Source organism: Vigna unguiculata, chromosome 11 (assembly GCF_004118075.2).
Source record: "Vigna unguiculata cultivar IT97K-499-35 chromosome 11, ASM411807v1, whole genome shotgun sequence".
Lineage (NCBI taxonomy): Eukaryota > Viridiplantae > Streptophyta > Magnoliopsida > Fabales > Fabaceae > Vigna > Vigna unguiculata.
Window position 1 is genome coordinate 41,147,717 of NC_040289.1, and position 15,794 is coordinate 41,163,510.

Consider the following 15,794-nt stretch of genomic DNA (forward strand, 5'->3'; position numbering starts at 1 on the left):
TAATCAAATGGTTGAAATGCCAACTCAGTAACCGACCCTCAGAGTTCAGAGTATGCACGTTATTATCTTTTGCATTATAAAAATATGAATATGGTGTTAGCTTCTTGTGAGAGATTAAGGTACTATAACTTGCTTTTGGAGGGTGGATTGGGACATTAATAAAATCCCAAGAGACAGGGAAGATCACTCATGCTTTGATTTGCATTCTCAATAATTCATTTTAACTCTGAGACATCTGTTATCTCTTCAACAAATAATATATATATATATATATATATATATTATATTATATGTTCCTAAAACCCTTCAAACCTAAACTATAGACTAAGTAGTTATTATGGCTTGACCCTTAGAATCTATATATATGTATATAGCCAAAGTTGGAGACATTAGCATTGTAGCAAAAGTTAGAAAAACACAAACTCAGAAAAAGACACAGACACAGACACAATGAGGAACAATCATGTGCGTTTGAACTGCGGCATTACAATGCCTCTTATAGGATTAGGCACTTATTCCTTCCCAAATGATAGGAACACAACAGAACTTGCCGTTCACAATGCCCTTGAGGTACTAAAACATATGTGTGTGTATATATATATACACACACATATACGTACAAAATATATGTATATATATATATTTATTGTGCCTTGTGGAACCAACCCTTTTGGCCTTTGGCTTGGGATTTTCTCTTTTTTTCAGTTTTCTGTCTCATATTTCACTTGCTTGCTGTTAGACAAAGGGAGAAAAACTTGAAGGTTTTTGTGTTCTTGTTTTACCTTATTATTGATACAAAGCACATGTATATGCAGATGGGTTATAGGCATTTTGACACAGCGAAAATATATGGTTCTGAACCAGCATTGGGCAAAGCTTTGAATGAGGCAATCTGCGAGGGAGTAGTGGAGAGAGAAGACATTTTCTTAACTTCAAAACTGTGGGGGAGTGATCACCATGATCCTGTTTCTGCATTGAAGCAAACTCTAGAGTAAGAAAATAGAATCTTTGAAGATGTAAAATTGCATGCCTTTGGTTTTACAAGGGAGGTTTTCTGATACAGCAGTATCTCAAGCTTTACCTTTTCATGATTTTTTCTAAGGAATGTAACCTAAAACCCATGTGGTGTATCATCATCATCATCACCAAAATCAAAATCTGAGGGGATAACAAAAACAATGGAGTAGGGTTGTAGGCAAAGAATAAGTGAATGAATAGTGAATCTTGTGATGCCCCACAAGTGTGTGACAGAATCTTTTTAAATATGAGAGGCAATTACTTGATTTTGAAGCATGGGAGGAAATCTGTGTTGGAAATCTAATGTTGATTTTGTTGTTTTTGTTTAATTGATGCAAAACAGGAATGTGGGTATGGAGTACCTAGACATGTACCTAGTGCACTGGCCAGTGAAGTTGAAGCCATGGGTTAACTACCCTGTACCTAATGAAGATGACTTTGAAAAGTTGGATCTTGAAAACACATGGAGAGGGATGGAGAAATGCCTTGAAATGGGGTTGTGTAGGTGCATTGGGGTCAGCAATTTCTCTACCAACAAGATTCAATCCTTATTGGATCATGCTTCTACAACTCCAGCTGTAAATCAGGTGAGTTAGTAGGGTTAAATGTTGAGGAACATTTTTCTAGTATTTGTTTGTCATTCAGAAGACACAGTACAATAATTACAATAATTGAAGTTCCCTGATATATTGGAACATAACATAGGTGGAAATGCATCCAATGTGGAGGCAAGAGAGGCTTAGAAAGACCTGTGGGGACCACAAGATCCATGTGAGTGCTTATTCACCACTTGGTGGACCAGGGAATGCATGGGGATCAACGGCTGTGGTTAATCACCCAATAATCAGATCAATTGCCTTCAAACACAGAGCAACTCCTGCACAGGTGAAACTCATCTATCATATGTGAATTTTATAATTAGTAGAATGAAAAGTTGTATTGTATGTTGTTGACATGTATATATATATTTTGCTATGGTTTTTGAAGGTTGCATTGAACTGGGGACTATCAAAGGGTTCAAGTGTGATTGTGAAAAGCTTCAATGGAGAAAGAATGAAGGAAAATATGGGATCGTTTGATCTGAGATTGGACGATGAAGATATGTTGGAGATTGAGAAATTGGAGGAGATGAAGATTATGAGAGGGGAGTTTCACGTTAATGAAACCACAAGTCCCTACAAAACCATTGAAGAACTTTGGGACGGTGAAATTTGAAGCCAAAGACAAGGTTGTGATCATTTACTCCACAGGGGAAGAACAGAATTCAAGAAAAAATTGTTTCAGCTGAAACATTTAGTGTCTTCATTTCCTAATCCTAATTCTGATGATTTAGAATGATCATAACAAAAGGATAAAAGAAAGCACGTATTTTGTACAACTAAACTTGCTTTTGCAAGTAAATTAAATGTACTGTAACTATATTTCGCTTTCTTTTGCCGCAATTGTCAATTTTACAAATTTTAAAGTGTGATATTTTTTCGTTGTTAGAGTTTTCAACGTTAGGTTTGAGTACATTGATATTAGGTTGTGATGCTCGTTTAAAGCTTTTTTTTTTATATATATATTTATAGAATAACATTATCTAATGTTATGTTCTATAACATCACAGTATGTGAAACAATTTGACCACATAGCATATCCTTTCTTTTCCTTTTAAATGTCTAAGAAATTTATAAAATCTTTAATAAATGACATAATTTGTAACAAGTTTTTCTCTGCAACATCACAAAAATGGATCGAAATAATTTTCGGAAGACTAATATCTGTTACTTTTAGATATTACTTTTTATCAAGGACTAAAAACAGAAAAGGCGAAAAAATTGAGTAACTAAACAACTTAGGTATTCATCCCAAAGAGAAGCACCCAATATTATTATTATCGATCAATGTCGAAGTTGTAGACAATCAACAATATGTAGCTAATGAAAACATGTCTAACCCACATTCAGATTTTCTCATATTCAAAATTAAAATAAATATTTATAGTGATTGAATTGAAACAATCAACAAATAGATCTCCTAGTCTATCTGTGAATCAGCATAAAATTACAAGCTCCAAGTTACTTTGAATTTGTATAATAAAGCAAAATTAGTACTGACCAAAGCCTGGCCAGAATTTGGCTTGACTTGCAAGCAGAGAAAACTGCTCTTAATCGATTTGAAATTCACAATTTAAAATCCAAAATCACTAGTTAGTAAAGGCAAACTAAAGAAAATTCTGGGTAGATTCAAGCTTCCTTCCTAGTTATCCTGCAAGTGAACAAAAGGTAAGAGTTAGTCTCACAGGCCATTGTTCTTGAGAAATATTGGGGTATTGATAAAAGCAAGGATCGATCTATGGAGCTAGCATGCAAAACAACTTTTCTTTTATATGAACTAACAATAAATCAGACTTCATAAAATGGAAATGATTTAAAGGGAGCAACAAATGCCAAATTCTACATGCATACTAACATAATGGTTGGTAATTTTACCTGAAACAATATATTCCCAGGGCATTGGTAATTTCATGAATGACTGATGTGGCAAAATGCAAGTAAAGTGCCACTGTGTTCATAGAAACAGAAGAATGCTTGAGTAAAACAAATAGAGTCATAGGGATAAAGAATAAAGAAATTATATATTTACTCAACCTCAAGTGTTGGCCTAAACAAAATTTAACTCAAGTACAGCACAGCAATGTTGATGTATCAATTTTTCACGATCGTAATAGTTTGTTGATACTTTATAGTAATTCTTAGTAAGATGAGCTTCTTTATGTTACAAGCAAAACTATCCAAGCCATAATCATAAATAAACATTTGATACAAAAAGTATAATAGTCAAACATTGGTGAATGCTACATATTTGTGGTGTCAACTCTTTTTGATAATTTCAAAATGTAATTTTGCATTGGAATATCTGAGGATTTTGGAGATGGTGAAATTATTTTTTTAGAAATAATTTTTTTATCATTGATATTGTGGAAAATAAATAAAATATGATCAAAGACAACCAAAGTAGTTAGGTTATGATAAAGTCTACTTAGCCAATTTATGGTGGTTTTCTATGTTCAGGTTATTGCGCCTGTGTTTTCTTGAGGAGACAATGTTTATCCTTTTCTCTATTGTACTTGTTTCTTTCTCTTTTAAAGAATATTTTGCTTTAGAAAGTAATTATTGAACACTCACATGTTAATCTACACCTAGAAAGAGAAACAGAGAGAAATGAAAAGATAGATAATAACATGAAAAAGGAGAGAAATAACAAGTTTCTTGTGAGTTGTAGGCACTACTATTTAGATGTCAATATATGACTACTAATTCACTGTGCTAACGCCTAATATGAATGAGAAGTGTCAATATATAACTACCCATTCACTTTTCCAACCACTAAGAAAAATAAGAAGGCAGTTGTACCTGAAAATGCACAGTAACCAAGAAGAACTAGTCTCTCATCTAATAAAGGAACCCTTCAAAGATATATATATAAATGAGTTTTAGAATAGGAAGCAAACGAACATGAAAATCATCAACTAACGAAATTTAGAATGAAAAATTACACTCCATACCCGTCATTCAGCCTTGATGCAAGAACATTAGCAATGGCCAATGGGAGATACACGAGGGACTGAACAAAATAAATAATGCTTATATCAATTATCTTAGTGTAATAAAAACAATAACAATCAATCACTGAAATGGAATCATCTAAATGTTTTCTGCCATGTTTTTTGTCATTCCACCAATGATGGACAATGACCATTAATATTTATCTCTAAACAACAATATTAATGTTGTTATACAACTAAATACATGCTCGATAATCTAAAAATTTATTATATGAAAATTCAATCGAGAAATTTTCCTCCAAAAGAGCGTGACTTAAACTTTTATCGTTGAAAGGATTTTATTCGAATTTTATTCTTAATTGCTTCAAAGAAAATATCACTGACAAGTTTTTCCAGTTATCAACGCATTGGGTTTTCTACAGCCATTGAGCTTCAGCTTAATTGGTCAAGTTAATAGAATGACCGAGTAACAAATTTGAAACTTGAAATATAAAGATTTTCATTGAATGAAAGGGCATTGTTATGAATCGATATTTGATGTGCAGAAACTAAAATTACTCTAGTGCCACAAGAAAAATATCATTTCAGATATTAGAAAATGGTTTTGGAGGGAAAATGACTGCTTCCCTTCCTTTTAAGACCCTCAAGATGATCATCAACAAATCCCACTAATTTGAACATTATACACATTTTACATACTACTATTGAAGAAAGAGTGTAAGCGAAAAAAAAAAAACCCTCCGAACATCCATCCCTAGCCATCATGCAGACTAAACATTCTATCATTAAAACAAACACCAAACCGACACGCATATTTTGCCCCTAGGATACCTCCATGTTCATTTATTACAACTCCTGTTTTCATGTCAAGATTGAAATACCAAGGTTTTTCTTCAAACAGAAAAAATATATATTGAAAGCTGAAAAAGAGTACAGAGGGGTTGCCGAAATGGTGTTTTGCGTCCATAAGGGAGGCTGCATATATAGGCTAATGGTAATCATTCTGATACAGCTTCCCAATGATCCAGACACTATTGGAACAATAATGCTCTTAACCTAAAGGATATCAAGAATCTTAAGAGATTGAGACTCGTACAATCTGAGTTTTATAGCTATCGTAAAACATATATGAAAGAGAAGTTTACTGAAAGAGTGGGCAACTTTTGAACCGTATCATCATCGTGTTTTGACAGTTTTATAATGAGGACAACAATCAAATAAAGCATCTTAATAAAGTAATTCAGTATGTAACATTTACTCAAAACATACCATGCACATGCCAGTTTTTAGACCCTTAGGTTCGTCACATAAATGAGCCAAAATCATCCTCCCCTGCAAAATTAAGCTTCCTTCATAAAAATCATAATACATGGAGTTGTATATAAAAGGAAGCTAGCAGCAATATATATAAAAGGTTCTAAAACAGATTGCAAGAAGATGAACTAGTGCTTACTAAGAATATATTTTTTTCAAATTCATGATCTGTGTTGCAAATTGGGATTGGGGTAAAATTATTCTAATATCTCTCAGTAATTAGTAAACATATAGCTAGAATCTACACATTCATTTCAGGACATTTTATTTCCTTTTTTTAAGAGAATGTGATTGTTATTAGAAACATATCCCCACATACACATTCGTTTCAGCATATTTTATTTCCCTTTTTAAGAGAATGTGATTGTTATAGAAGCTAAAAATGTCATTATTATGATTCTAACTAATAAAATATTTCTTTCATCCTTCCGTTATTCATGTTGGTATCATAGCTGCTGACCATAGTGGATGTGGCATTCCATAGTTCCTGAGATAAGACAAAATTGTATGTTTTATACCTCTGCTAAAGAAATTTAGGATGACCTAAATAACACCTGTTCTTTGAGAAAGGATTTTGTTGCTGGTTATGACATTATAAGTAGGGTGCTTAATAACAAACCGAGTTCTCTCTGTATTGTAATATATATCAGAATGTACTATAATGATCTTCTAAATGTGGTGGGTCCCTACTGGTTCGATGGTCAAAATTATTTGCAGTGGAGTCAGTATAATTGGAAGAGTATATTATAATGATCTTCCAGACAGGGCATAGAAAAGCCTGAATGCCGCTATAAAAATTGAAAAGAACAAAACAAGAAAAGCCAACAACTTTTCAAATGTAAACACAATTGTCATACCACAAGGTATCCAAAAGTAAGTCCTGTCCCAATAACAACTAAATGTGGATATCTCCCCATGATGTCAGATGGTGACAAATAATCCCTGAAACAAAAATTACCCCATGTGCTTATAAGAAGTAAAGAATAATAGAATAATGTGCATTTCGTTCAAACAAACTGGGTAAAAATTTTATGCATCTAGAGTCGAGTTCTTACCACATAAGAACTCCTCCGACAAGTACAACAAATGGGTAAAGCTGCTCAAGAACAAACACATTAATAAAGCATCCAGATTTTAGAAGAATATCATCATATGGAAAAAATATATTACCATTGCCAGTGCAAGTGGCATGCTTCCATTCCTTGCCTTCACAATCTTATAAACATTAGTAACACTGCAAGTAACAAAAACATAATGTTGACCACCAAATAAGCTAAGTAAAACAGCCTAGAGAAATACAAAGATCACTCTGTACTTAAATTGGTGTAAAATTTTAACCTAATATCATATACGCAGATATTTGTAGGCTAACTATTATCAGATTCTGGATGATTTGAGGTATTGAATTCTGCATACTATAAAATAACACCACATGAACATAACAAGAAAGAAGAATGTCATAATACTAAACATGTCTCGAGATTATAGGGTTTAAGGAAGTAAAAAACGAATGGACTCTAATAGATTAATATGGGGAAATATATTGTGGTACAAAGCACTTCGCCCTATTTCCGTAAATGATATTTAAGTTGCTTTAAAGCCTCGTCTCTGCTCAGAAGATCTTGTGCAACCACTTCCATTAATTTTTCTCCCAGGCTAAAAATTTAGCCCAATAGGTGTTGATCTTCCAAAAACCACTTCAATAGTGTGTAGTATGCAGCTACTAGGAAACTAGTATTATGCCAATATTCAGCCCAAGGCATAAACTCTGTCCAACGGCTGTTCAAAACAAAAGCACCTGAGATAAAGTAACGAGTATTCTATACATTACTTCGGTTTGCCCATATCGCTCTGAGTGGCATGTTGTACTCACATTCAAAGTAGTTCCCTGTAATCTAAATTTTTTTTCCAAAATAGACTCAAAAAGAAGAACCTCTAAAGCTTAAATGGTAATTGTCACCCCATGGAGTCTAATGACTCCCTTAAGAAAAATCCCAGCTATAGACCTTATAAATAGGGATGCTTAAGAAAAATGAACTCTCCATATTTACTCAATTTGTCCACTACTACCAAGACTGCATAAAAAGTCTTAGATTCACGAGTACCCACTACAAAATCAACATCGATCTTATATGGTTGTAGGAAAGTGTTGGAAATCTCACATTGATTAAAGATATTGTCAAATTATAGTCTATATAAATGGAAATAAATCTCACCTTACAAACCAACTTTGTGAGGTTGAATTAGTCTTAAAGTTCATTTTCTAAAATAGTATTAGAGTCTATCCTATTAAGGTCCATTGATCCTATCATGCCATTTGCTATCAAGCCATTATCGGACCACATAGTCTCATGCTCAAGATGTTTAGGAAATTCCACCTTGATTAGAGATATGACCAAATTAGAGATACAAGAGGATGCAAAGTCAACTTTACATGGTTGAGTTATGCTTAAAGTTTACCTTCTAAAAGAAAGAGTAATGGCTACAATAACCATGTTGTCTATGGGAATGAAGCCTAGTAATTACTTCCTTAGCATACATGATAGGCCACTACATACTCCGTCATGTAGTAAAACAGATTACTTCACTACCTCTTTATTCTTCATGGATCAAGAACTGAAAAAAAATGAAGCAAACAAGTTTACCCCAAAAGGAGCACTCTGCTTCTCTACACTAGAATCTTGAATTAACAGTCAATTTCCTACCCTCTTCCTGGTGAAGTCAAGGCACTATACAAGGGAAATACATTTCTTTAACAATAACAGAAACATAAAAGAACTCTAACAAGAACAGATATAACAAACTATATATGTCCTTTACTTAATCCTTTTATTCTTCCTATAATGAACCTTTTGTACCCAGATTCAGCGGAAACATGGATGTTAGTGGAAGAATAATAGTAACCTTTAGTATGTTCATCATGAACTACTGAGACAGTTGTTTGCTGGAACCATCGATCCATCAATGTGAGGATAAGGATGAAACACAAGTGTTTTAGCCCAGAGGCAACTGTGGGGATTACAATTCAGGGGACAAAGGCCAAAATCAAAACCATAATAAACCTGGACCCTTCTGAGCAAAGGTACAATGCAACATGGAGTGTTTGGATAAAATAAGGATGAATTCGAGCAAAATACACAAAAGGGAAATGAGCGGAGACAGTAACTAGAAACTTGGACAAAAGCTTATTCATGTATCAATTCAGGGCATGTTTTGGATGGATTTCAGCCACTTTTTAAAATTTGTTTGGTTTAGCAAGAGTTGTGTAAAGAATATATTTATTTTCTAGGTTTTAGTTTCAAATAAATTAGTTTCACTCCATCATCAATGCTGAAAATAACTAGTAACTAAACAACAACCAAATGGTATATAGTTCAACATAAATGAAAATGTGAGATATAAGAGTTGGAAACATTGAACAAATTTTGGGCCAAGGAGAAGGGGGTATTACACATGCTAAACAATTTTGAACATTAATAATTTTAGCTATACATACTTGCATGTAACTGTCGGTGTAACACCAAAAACTATCATTAAACACAATACAGCTTTGAATGTTGGGATTCCTGAAATGCAGAAAAGAAAAACAAAGGCCAAGTAACTTATCCAAAACAGTGAACTATACAAAGACATCTTGCCATCTGGTAAAAATGAACATGCAGAATTAAAAGTTTGATTGAAAATGAGGCCACATTGCAGTAAATCTAAAATTGTTTGAAGTAAAAGACAATCAAATGTACAAAAAGTTTTGTCCAAATACCAAAAATTACATTTTAGATATTGTGTATGAAACTTGGAAAAAGGTATAACTACCACAAATAGTAATACAGACCATATAATGAAGGATTTCTTACCCTCAAGATAAGGAAGCCAACTTAAAAATGGCAAAGACTTTCCAAATGGTTGAGCCCACCACTCAGCACCTATATAATAAAATAATAGTAATAAATAATAATAAAAACAACAACGTACACAGGATTCTTATCAAAGTTAGTAGTGGTGAATATAAACATAACAAAAGTCCATACCCATGATAGCAGTGAAAAAATGACTGATGTATATTATCATCAGACCCTCTGTGGGCCCATTTATAACAGGCAGTATAAGTGTATTGGTGAAATAGCTGCATCCAAAACAACATTTAGAAGAAATCAATATTCCTAGTCTATCTAATAGCATATGTGAAATACGGTATTAAAATATAGAGTTAAATATATTTTTAGTTCCTAAATTTTCATCTGAAATTGAATTTTGTCCCTGTCCAAAACTTTCTACCACTTTCAACCTCATACTTTACTAATGACTGGATAAAGTCTTCATCAACCAACGATGTTAAACATTTGGAGATGTGGCAAACAGCATTGCACAATGGATTAAAATTGTAGTTCCACGTGGCTGTTTTGACATAGTGCCCACTCATAGCTTAGTGATGGTGGACCTAGAGAAAGGCGGTGGATAAGTGGTGAGGCATACAGTGGCAGGCCTGGAGTTGATGAGCTTGGTGAGTGTGGACCCAGAGTTGGTGATTATGGGGGCACCCGAGATGCCAATGTCAGAAGCATGTCAACACTATAACAGCCACATGAACATACAACTTTAATCCACTGTGCAACGTCATTTACCACATATAAATGTTTAAGCCACAGAGACTTCATCCGTTCATTAATTAAGTATGAGAATGAAAGTGATACAAAGTTTTGGACAAAGACAAAATTCAATTTTGTATGATAGTTGAACGACTAAAAACATCATTAAAACTAAAATATATAATCACACCAAAATTCAAAATTTGTGATTTTACACAAGGGAAGAAGCCAGCTTAAGAATAAGAAATGTTTTATTACAATACAAGAATACAAACAGTACATTGCGAAATATAACAACATAATCCATATATTAGTTGAACAAGATAACTTACTGCTCCCAAGTTGCCCCATAAAATGTAATTGCAGATATTAACCACCACCAGAAAGTACCTCTTCCACACATGGCTGTGCTCCCAAAAGCCAATGATTCAAACTGAAAACAAGTTATCATATATGACAGCCTGTAATCTCTTCCAATCACTTATAGCCAAAGTTAAAAGAGACATACCGTACAAGCAAGTGCATCACATCCTGCAAACAAAGTTGAGAATTTCCTCATTAACAACAAAAGGGTAAGCAAAGTGAAAAACAATCAAGTAAAAAACACAAGCAAGAAAATCACCATGATCAAAGAGCTCCCCCAATGGGCTTGAGGAATTTGTTCGTCTAGCTTGCTTCCCATCAACAGCATCAAATGTCTAGAGCACCCAAACGCACACAAACATATAAGAAAACAATAAAATAACTATCAAATAATGGAAACTTAGTCATGTAGTAAAGATCGTCCACAGATAAACCATATGAATATAGCTTAGCTGTCGTGACATAAACTGATCGTGGAACAACTAAACATAGTAAGATATAAATAATCAGAAAGGCAATGTGGAAAACATTAAAAACAAAGAGTTCCAATGTTGATTGCTTTTTTTGGAAATTTAGCTGCAATATGAAACAGAAAGTCAGATGTAAACATCCAAGGGCAAAATTTTTAAATAATATAACAATCATAATATAAAAGGCTTCAATTCAACCATTAGAGCACTAGGTTCATACATCTAAAAGATTCAGTAACTCATCATTTAGACTCGTGCAATAACACCATTATAATCAAGATTCAAGAAACTAGTAGAGGCCAAATATTATGCGCGTCAAATAGATCACAGTTCAAGGCAACTGATTACCACATTAGTAAAATTTATCTCGCTTGGTTGCCATCAAGGCAGAAAAACAGGGCTACCCAAAATAAAGATTGAAACCAAAGTCAAAGAGACTAAGAACTTGGCAAGTACTGCACCACAAGTATTTTATCCTACCTGGTATAAAAACAGAAGTAGTCCATGGGCAAAATGAACCCATCTTGGAGGAGCTGAGTCCAAATGTGGAGAGTATATCTGAAAAATAAATAAATAAATAAATATATGTACAATGTATCTAGGAATTCACTGTTTCAATACAGCCGCTATATAAAAATTGCCTACCTTGACCATGTAAAGAACAGTTCCACAAAAGAAAGTATCAATAATGCATAAAAGTAACCAACAATCTTAAATATGCTTAATATACTATGACTTTAATTTTGGAAGTATGAAGAATAATGGACTCAAGTTCCACTTACATAACCAAGCAATGCAGACACTAATAAGAACATAAATCCCATAAGAGTTATCTGCAATCAAGAAATTTATAGATTTATTAGCGCCAATTTAAATGCTTAACAGAACAACAGTAAAAACAACAGTTGACGCTACAATAAGAAAGGAGGTAAAGGTGTACCATGTTTGGGCTGCGAAGATTTGAAGAATGCCAATATATCATGATAAATAAAACAAAAAGGTATGAGTCAGTGTATTCAAAAGTCAAAAGCTAAAATTACAAAAATAAAAAAATAGCTACATTTTTGCCAAAGAGTAAATGATATTCTTACAAATAACAGTGCGTATGTACTATAGCTAGAAATTTCAAACATATATTTCAATCAGGAGGTGAACTGACTATGATATTATCCAGCTACAGTAACCCTAAGAAACTATTATTATAATAAATATTTATAAGAAAAGTTCCATGACTTTAATAACTCGATCTTCTCAAATGAAGTTCATAATCTGATTTATCCTTCTTGAATTAAAGAGATGTTTCTATATAAACAGATAAACAAGTCAACATAAAGCAATAACTTAGTTTCATCAAATGATAAGAGTACTCACGGCATCCATAGGGGGAAAAAATTAACAAAGCGAGTCCAAAAGGGTTGCAGTACATATTTGGCCACATAGGAATGATCTACTCCACTATATTTATATTTGTGCAGAGCTGCAACACCGTGAGACCCAATATAACCCATTTTCTCTCCGATATCCAAGTCCAAAATAAGCTTCAAGGATATACTAAGCCTTAGCACAACCTGCTAAACTTTGAAAAATAACAATTAGACCAAATAAATATAGGAATCTGCAAGATGCCCATTTGAAAATTGACAAAAGATTGAATTTGAAGATAAAAAAGTCAACTTGAACAAATTTGAAAGGAAATCCAAAATGAAAAATGATTAACTGACAAGAAAAGGCCAGAATTATAAAACTATTTTACACTGAAATAATAGATGTCTAAATGAAAAAAAGAATTGATCTAAGTAGGCCGAAAAAACAATCCCGTTAAATAAAATTATGAAAATGGGAAAAAATACATACAAAATTCCATCGAAGAAGAAAAATAAAAGCTACAAATTAAACAGTACTTAGCAGCCATATTTGAAACAAAGCACTTAAACTATAACAAGTAATCATGTGAGAAAACCATGTTTCGTATTATTTATTCAGGCAAGCACATAAGGCATTCCTTAAGGACACTTAGCAGTAACCAGCTTACAATTATGTAAAGTGAACATTATAACAGTTGTTTTGACCATGAAGGTAATGCTTCATTAGGTAATGTATTTTGAAAAATGAACACAAATATGGTTAAATATTTTTCTGTTAAATGTTTGTCTTCATTTCCTAGTCCATTCATTATCTGATACACAGCATGTACATTTTAACACTTCTTACTCTCTCTGGTTACATTGTGTTTGGATGAGAGATTTCAAAAATTCCAAGAAATTGAAATACATAACATTTGAAACACTTGTAATTAAATTCTCTTTATTTTCTAAATATTTTGTTCGGATAGAGTAATTAGAATAGCTTATATTTCAATTTTATTAGTTTGATAAAGTAATTGAATTTATCTTTTAAGATAGAATTTCAAATCAACCGCGTTGTACATCAAAGCAATCAATATCTAAAAATCATAAAGACAACTTGTAAAATATAAATTACTGAATTGAAGGTTTCTGGCAGGCTTTATTAACACAGTACGCAAACAAATCAGAGCAAGCGTCCTTGTCTTTAAAAAAAGGAATGGACACAAAAATATGGAGCTGAAAGCTGAAAGAATACATTGCAAAGACAAATTAACACAAAAATCAGCTCACTAGTAGGAATAAACATAATTGGACTCTTTCAGCTCAAAATTCTCTTTTCTTTCAAAACCATAAATTTATTAACTTCAAAGAAAAAAAATATCCACCGAAAGAAATACACCCAATAACAAATTTGCATGATGTAAACAAACCACCCAACTTTCTCAAAAACAAAAAATCAAAGTAAAATGTTCATAGTTACAGCTCAAACTCGTAAGTAAACTCGTTAACCCGTACGAGTTTACGTTTTTACTCATAACTTTCGAGTTAACTCGTAGGCAAACTCGCCTGTAGTGTAAACTCGGTAGAGTCGGGAGTGAACTCGCTTAAACTCGCGAGTTTGGTACCGAGTTGGCGAGTTCGAAGGAGAAATTTTTTATGTTTGGGGTGAGAAACTGAAGAAAACTCACCTAATGTAGGATTTCACCGTGCGATCACCGTCTACTTGCTCCGTCGTTCGGTCGTCGCTCGCCACGCCGCCGCTCCTCGCTGCTCGATTGTGTCTCAGTTGTTGTGCTCAGCTTTTAGGAGAAAAAAAAGTGTCCCACTGTGTAGGAAGAAGAGAATTTTACAGCCTGGAAGGTAAAAGAATATATATATTATATTATTTATAAATTATTCTTTTAATTGAATTTTACGATTAGGAATCAGTGGTTTTAATTTCAGAATTTAAGTAGGAATTAAGAATTATTTTTAATTATTTAATATGGGTTTTAATTTTGTAGTTGAAAATTGAAATTAGGGATCAATTTAAAGTATGTTTAGAAATAGATCAAATAACTAAGAGTAATTCAACTATATTTTTATCTATTCTAATTAATTATTATATTGTAATATTGGATTTTTAATTTTCTTTATAAAAAGTAAGTTCTTACGACATTTATTCCTAACTTTTTATTTTTAATTTAGGCATGAGAGACTTTTTTTCAACTTTTAAGGAATCAAATATAAAAGTGGAAATATTTATTGGTTTGTGAGAAAGTTATTAAAGCATATTTCGGTATTTTTTTTTATTTTCGAAAAGTTACATCCTCGTTTCACGATTCTAATTTTTTTATTTTATTTTTATGCTATAGTTTAGGAAAGTTATATTCTAATGTAATTTCGTGAAGGTACATTTTAATACTATTGTTACTTTTTTTTTTACTTTTAATTGTTTAAAATCTAAAAAATTTATGAAAATATTAAAAGTCAATCAAATAATTTCCACTTAAAAGGGAATTATACTAAAACTTTACTAATATCTCCAAAGAATTTATTTTAAAAATACCTTCATGAGAAACTAAGAAAAAAACAAGATAAAGTGCATTAAGAATTATTTCTTTTAAAATTGAAAAGAAAATACTACGAATTTCAATAATAGGTAGAGTTAGTTTGCATGGTGTCTACAAATTTCAATAATAAGTAGAGTTGGTAAACGTAAAAAATATTCAATGTAATTATTAAATAAAAAAATTATATCTATTTATTTTTAAAATATAAAGGTTAAAATAAATCAAAATTTCAAAGAATAATAAATTTTAATTTTACGTCGAAATTGAAGAACTATAAAAACTTATTTAACCCTTAGTATAATGAAAAATTGTATCTGATTAACATACATTGTTTTCTTTGATTTTTGAAGGCTGCTTTGAACTGGGGACTATCAAAGGACTAAAGAGTGATTCTGAAAAACTTCGATCAAGAAAAAATGAAGGAAAATATGGTATAATTTGGTTTGAGATTGGATGAGAAAGATATGTTGGAGATTGAGAAATTAGAGGAAATGAAGATTATTAGGGGAAGACAAGGTTAATCATTTACTCCACAGGGGAAGAACAGAATTGAAGTAAACACTGTTTCAACCGAAAGGTTTCTCTTGTCTTCATTT

The 15,794-nt window shown here is 32.4% G+C and overlaps 2 protein-coding genes across 4 annotated transcripts; one reads left to right on the forward strand and one right to left on the reverse strand.

Moving 5' to 3' along the window:
• Positions 1-401: 401 nt before the first annotated feature.
• On the forward strand, positions 402-2,470 carry LOC114170667 (NADPH-dependent aldo-keto reductase, chloroplastic). Its single transcript, XM_028056191.1, has 5 exons — positions 402-570; positions 816-991; positions 1,361-1,604; positions 1,723-1,902; positions 2,005-2,470. Exons 1-5 carry the CDS (start codon positions 451-453, stop codon positions 2,230-2,232), a joined length of 948 nt encoding a protein of 315 aa, XP_027911992.1. The 5' UTR covers positions 402-450; the 3' UTR covers positions 2,233-2,470.
• A 467-nt stretch (positions 2,471-2,937) lies between these two features.
• On the reverse strand, positions 2,938-14,486 carry LOC114168161 (choline/ethanolaminephosphotransferase 1-like). Of its 3 annotated transcripts, none has more exons than XM_028052897.1 (19): positions 14,335-14,486; positions 12,672-12,868; positions 12,241-12,250; positions 12,083-12,133; positions 11,781-11,858; positions 11,090-11,165; positions 10,976-10,998; positions 10,800-10,900; positions 9,910-10,004; positions 9,736-9,804; positions 9,378-9,447; positions 7,052-7,115; positions 6,937-6,977; positions 6,739-6,823; positions 5,837-5,899; positions 4,568-4,626; positions 4,416-4,468; positions 3,492-3,564; positions 2,938-3,267 (listed from the first exon to the last, which is right to left on the reverse strand). In XM_028052897.1, exons 2-19 carry the CDS (start codon positions 12,806-12,808, stop codon positions 3,246-3,248), a joined length of 1,170 nt encoding a protein of 389 aa, XP_027908698.1. In that variant the 5' UTR covers positions 12,809-12,868; positions 14,335-14,486; the 3' UTR covers positions 2,938-3,245. The 3 variants fall into 3 exon arrangements, with proteins under 3 accessions (XP_027908698.1, XP_027908699.1, XP_027908697.1); XM_028052898.1 differs by having other exon boundaries at positions 12,672-12,876; XM_028052896.1 differs by having other exon boundaries at positions 12,672-12,871; positions 14,335-14,485.
• Between the last annotated feature and the right edge of the window lie 1,308 nt (positions 14,487-15,794).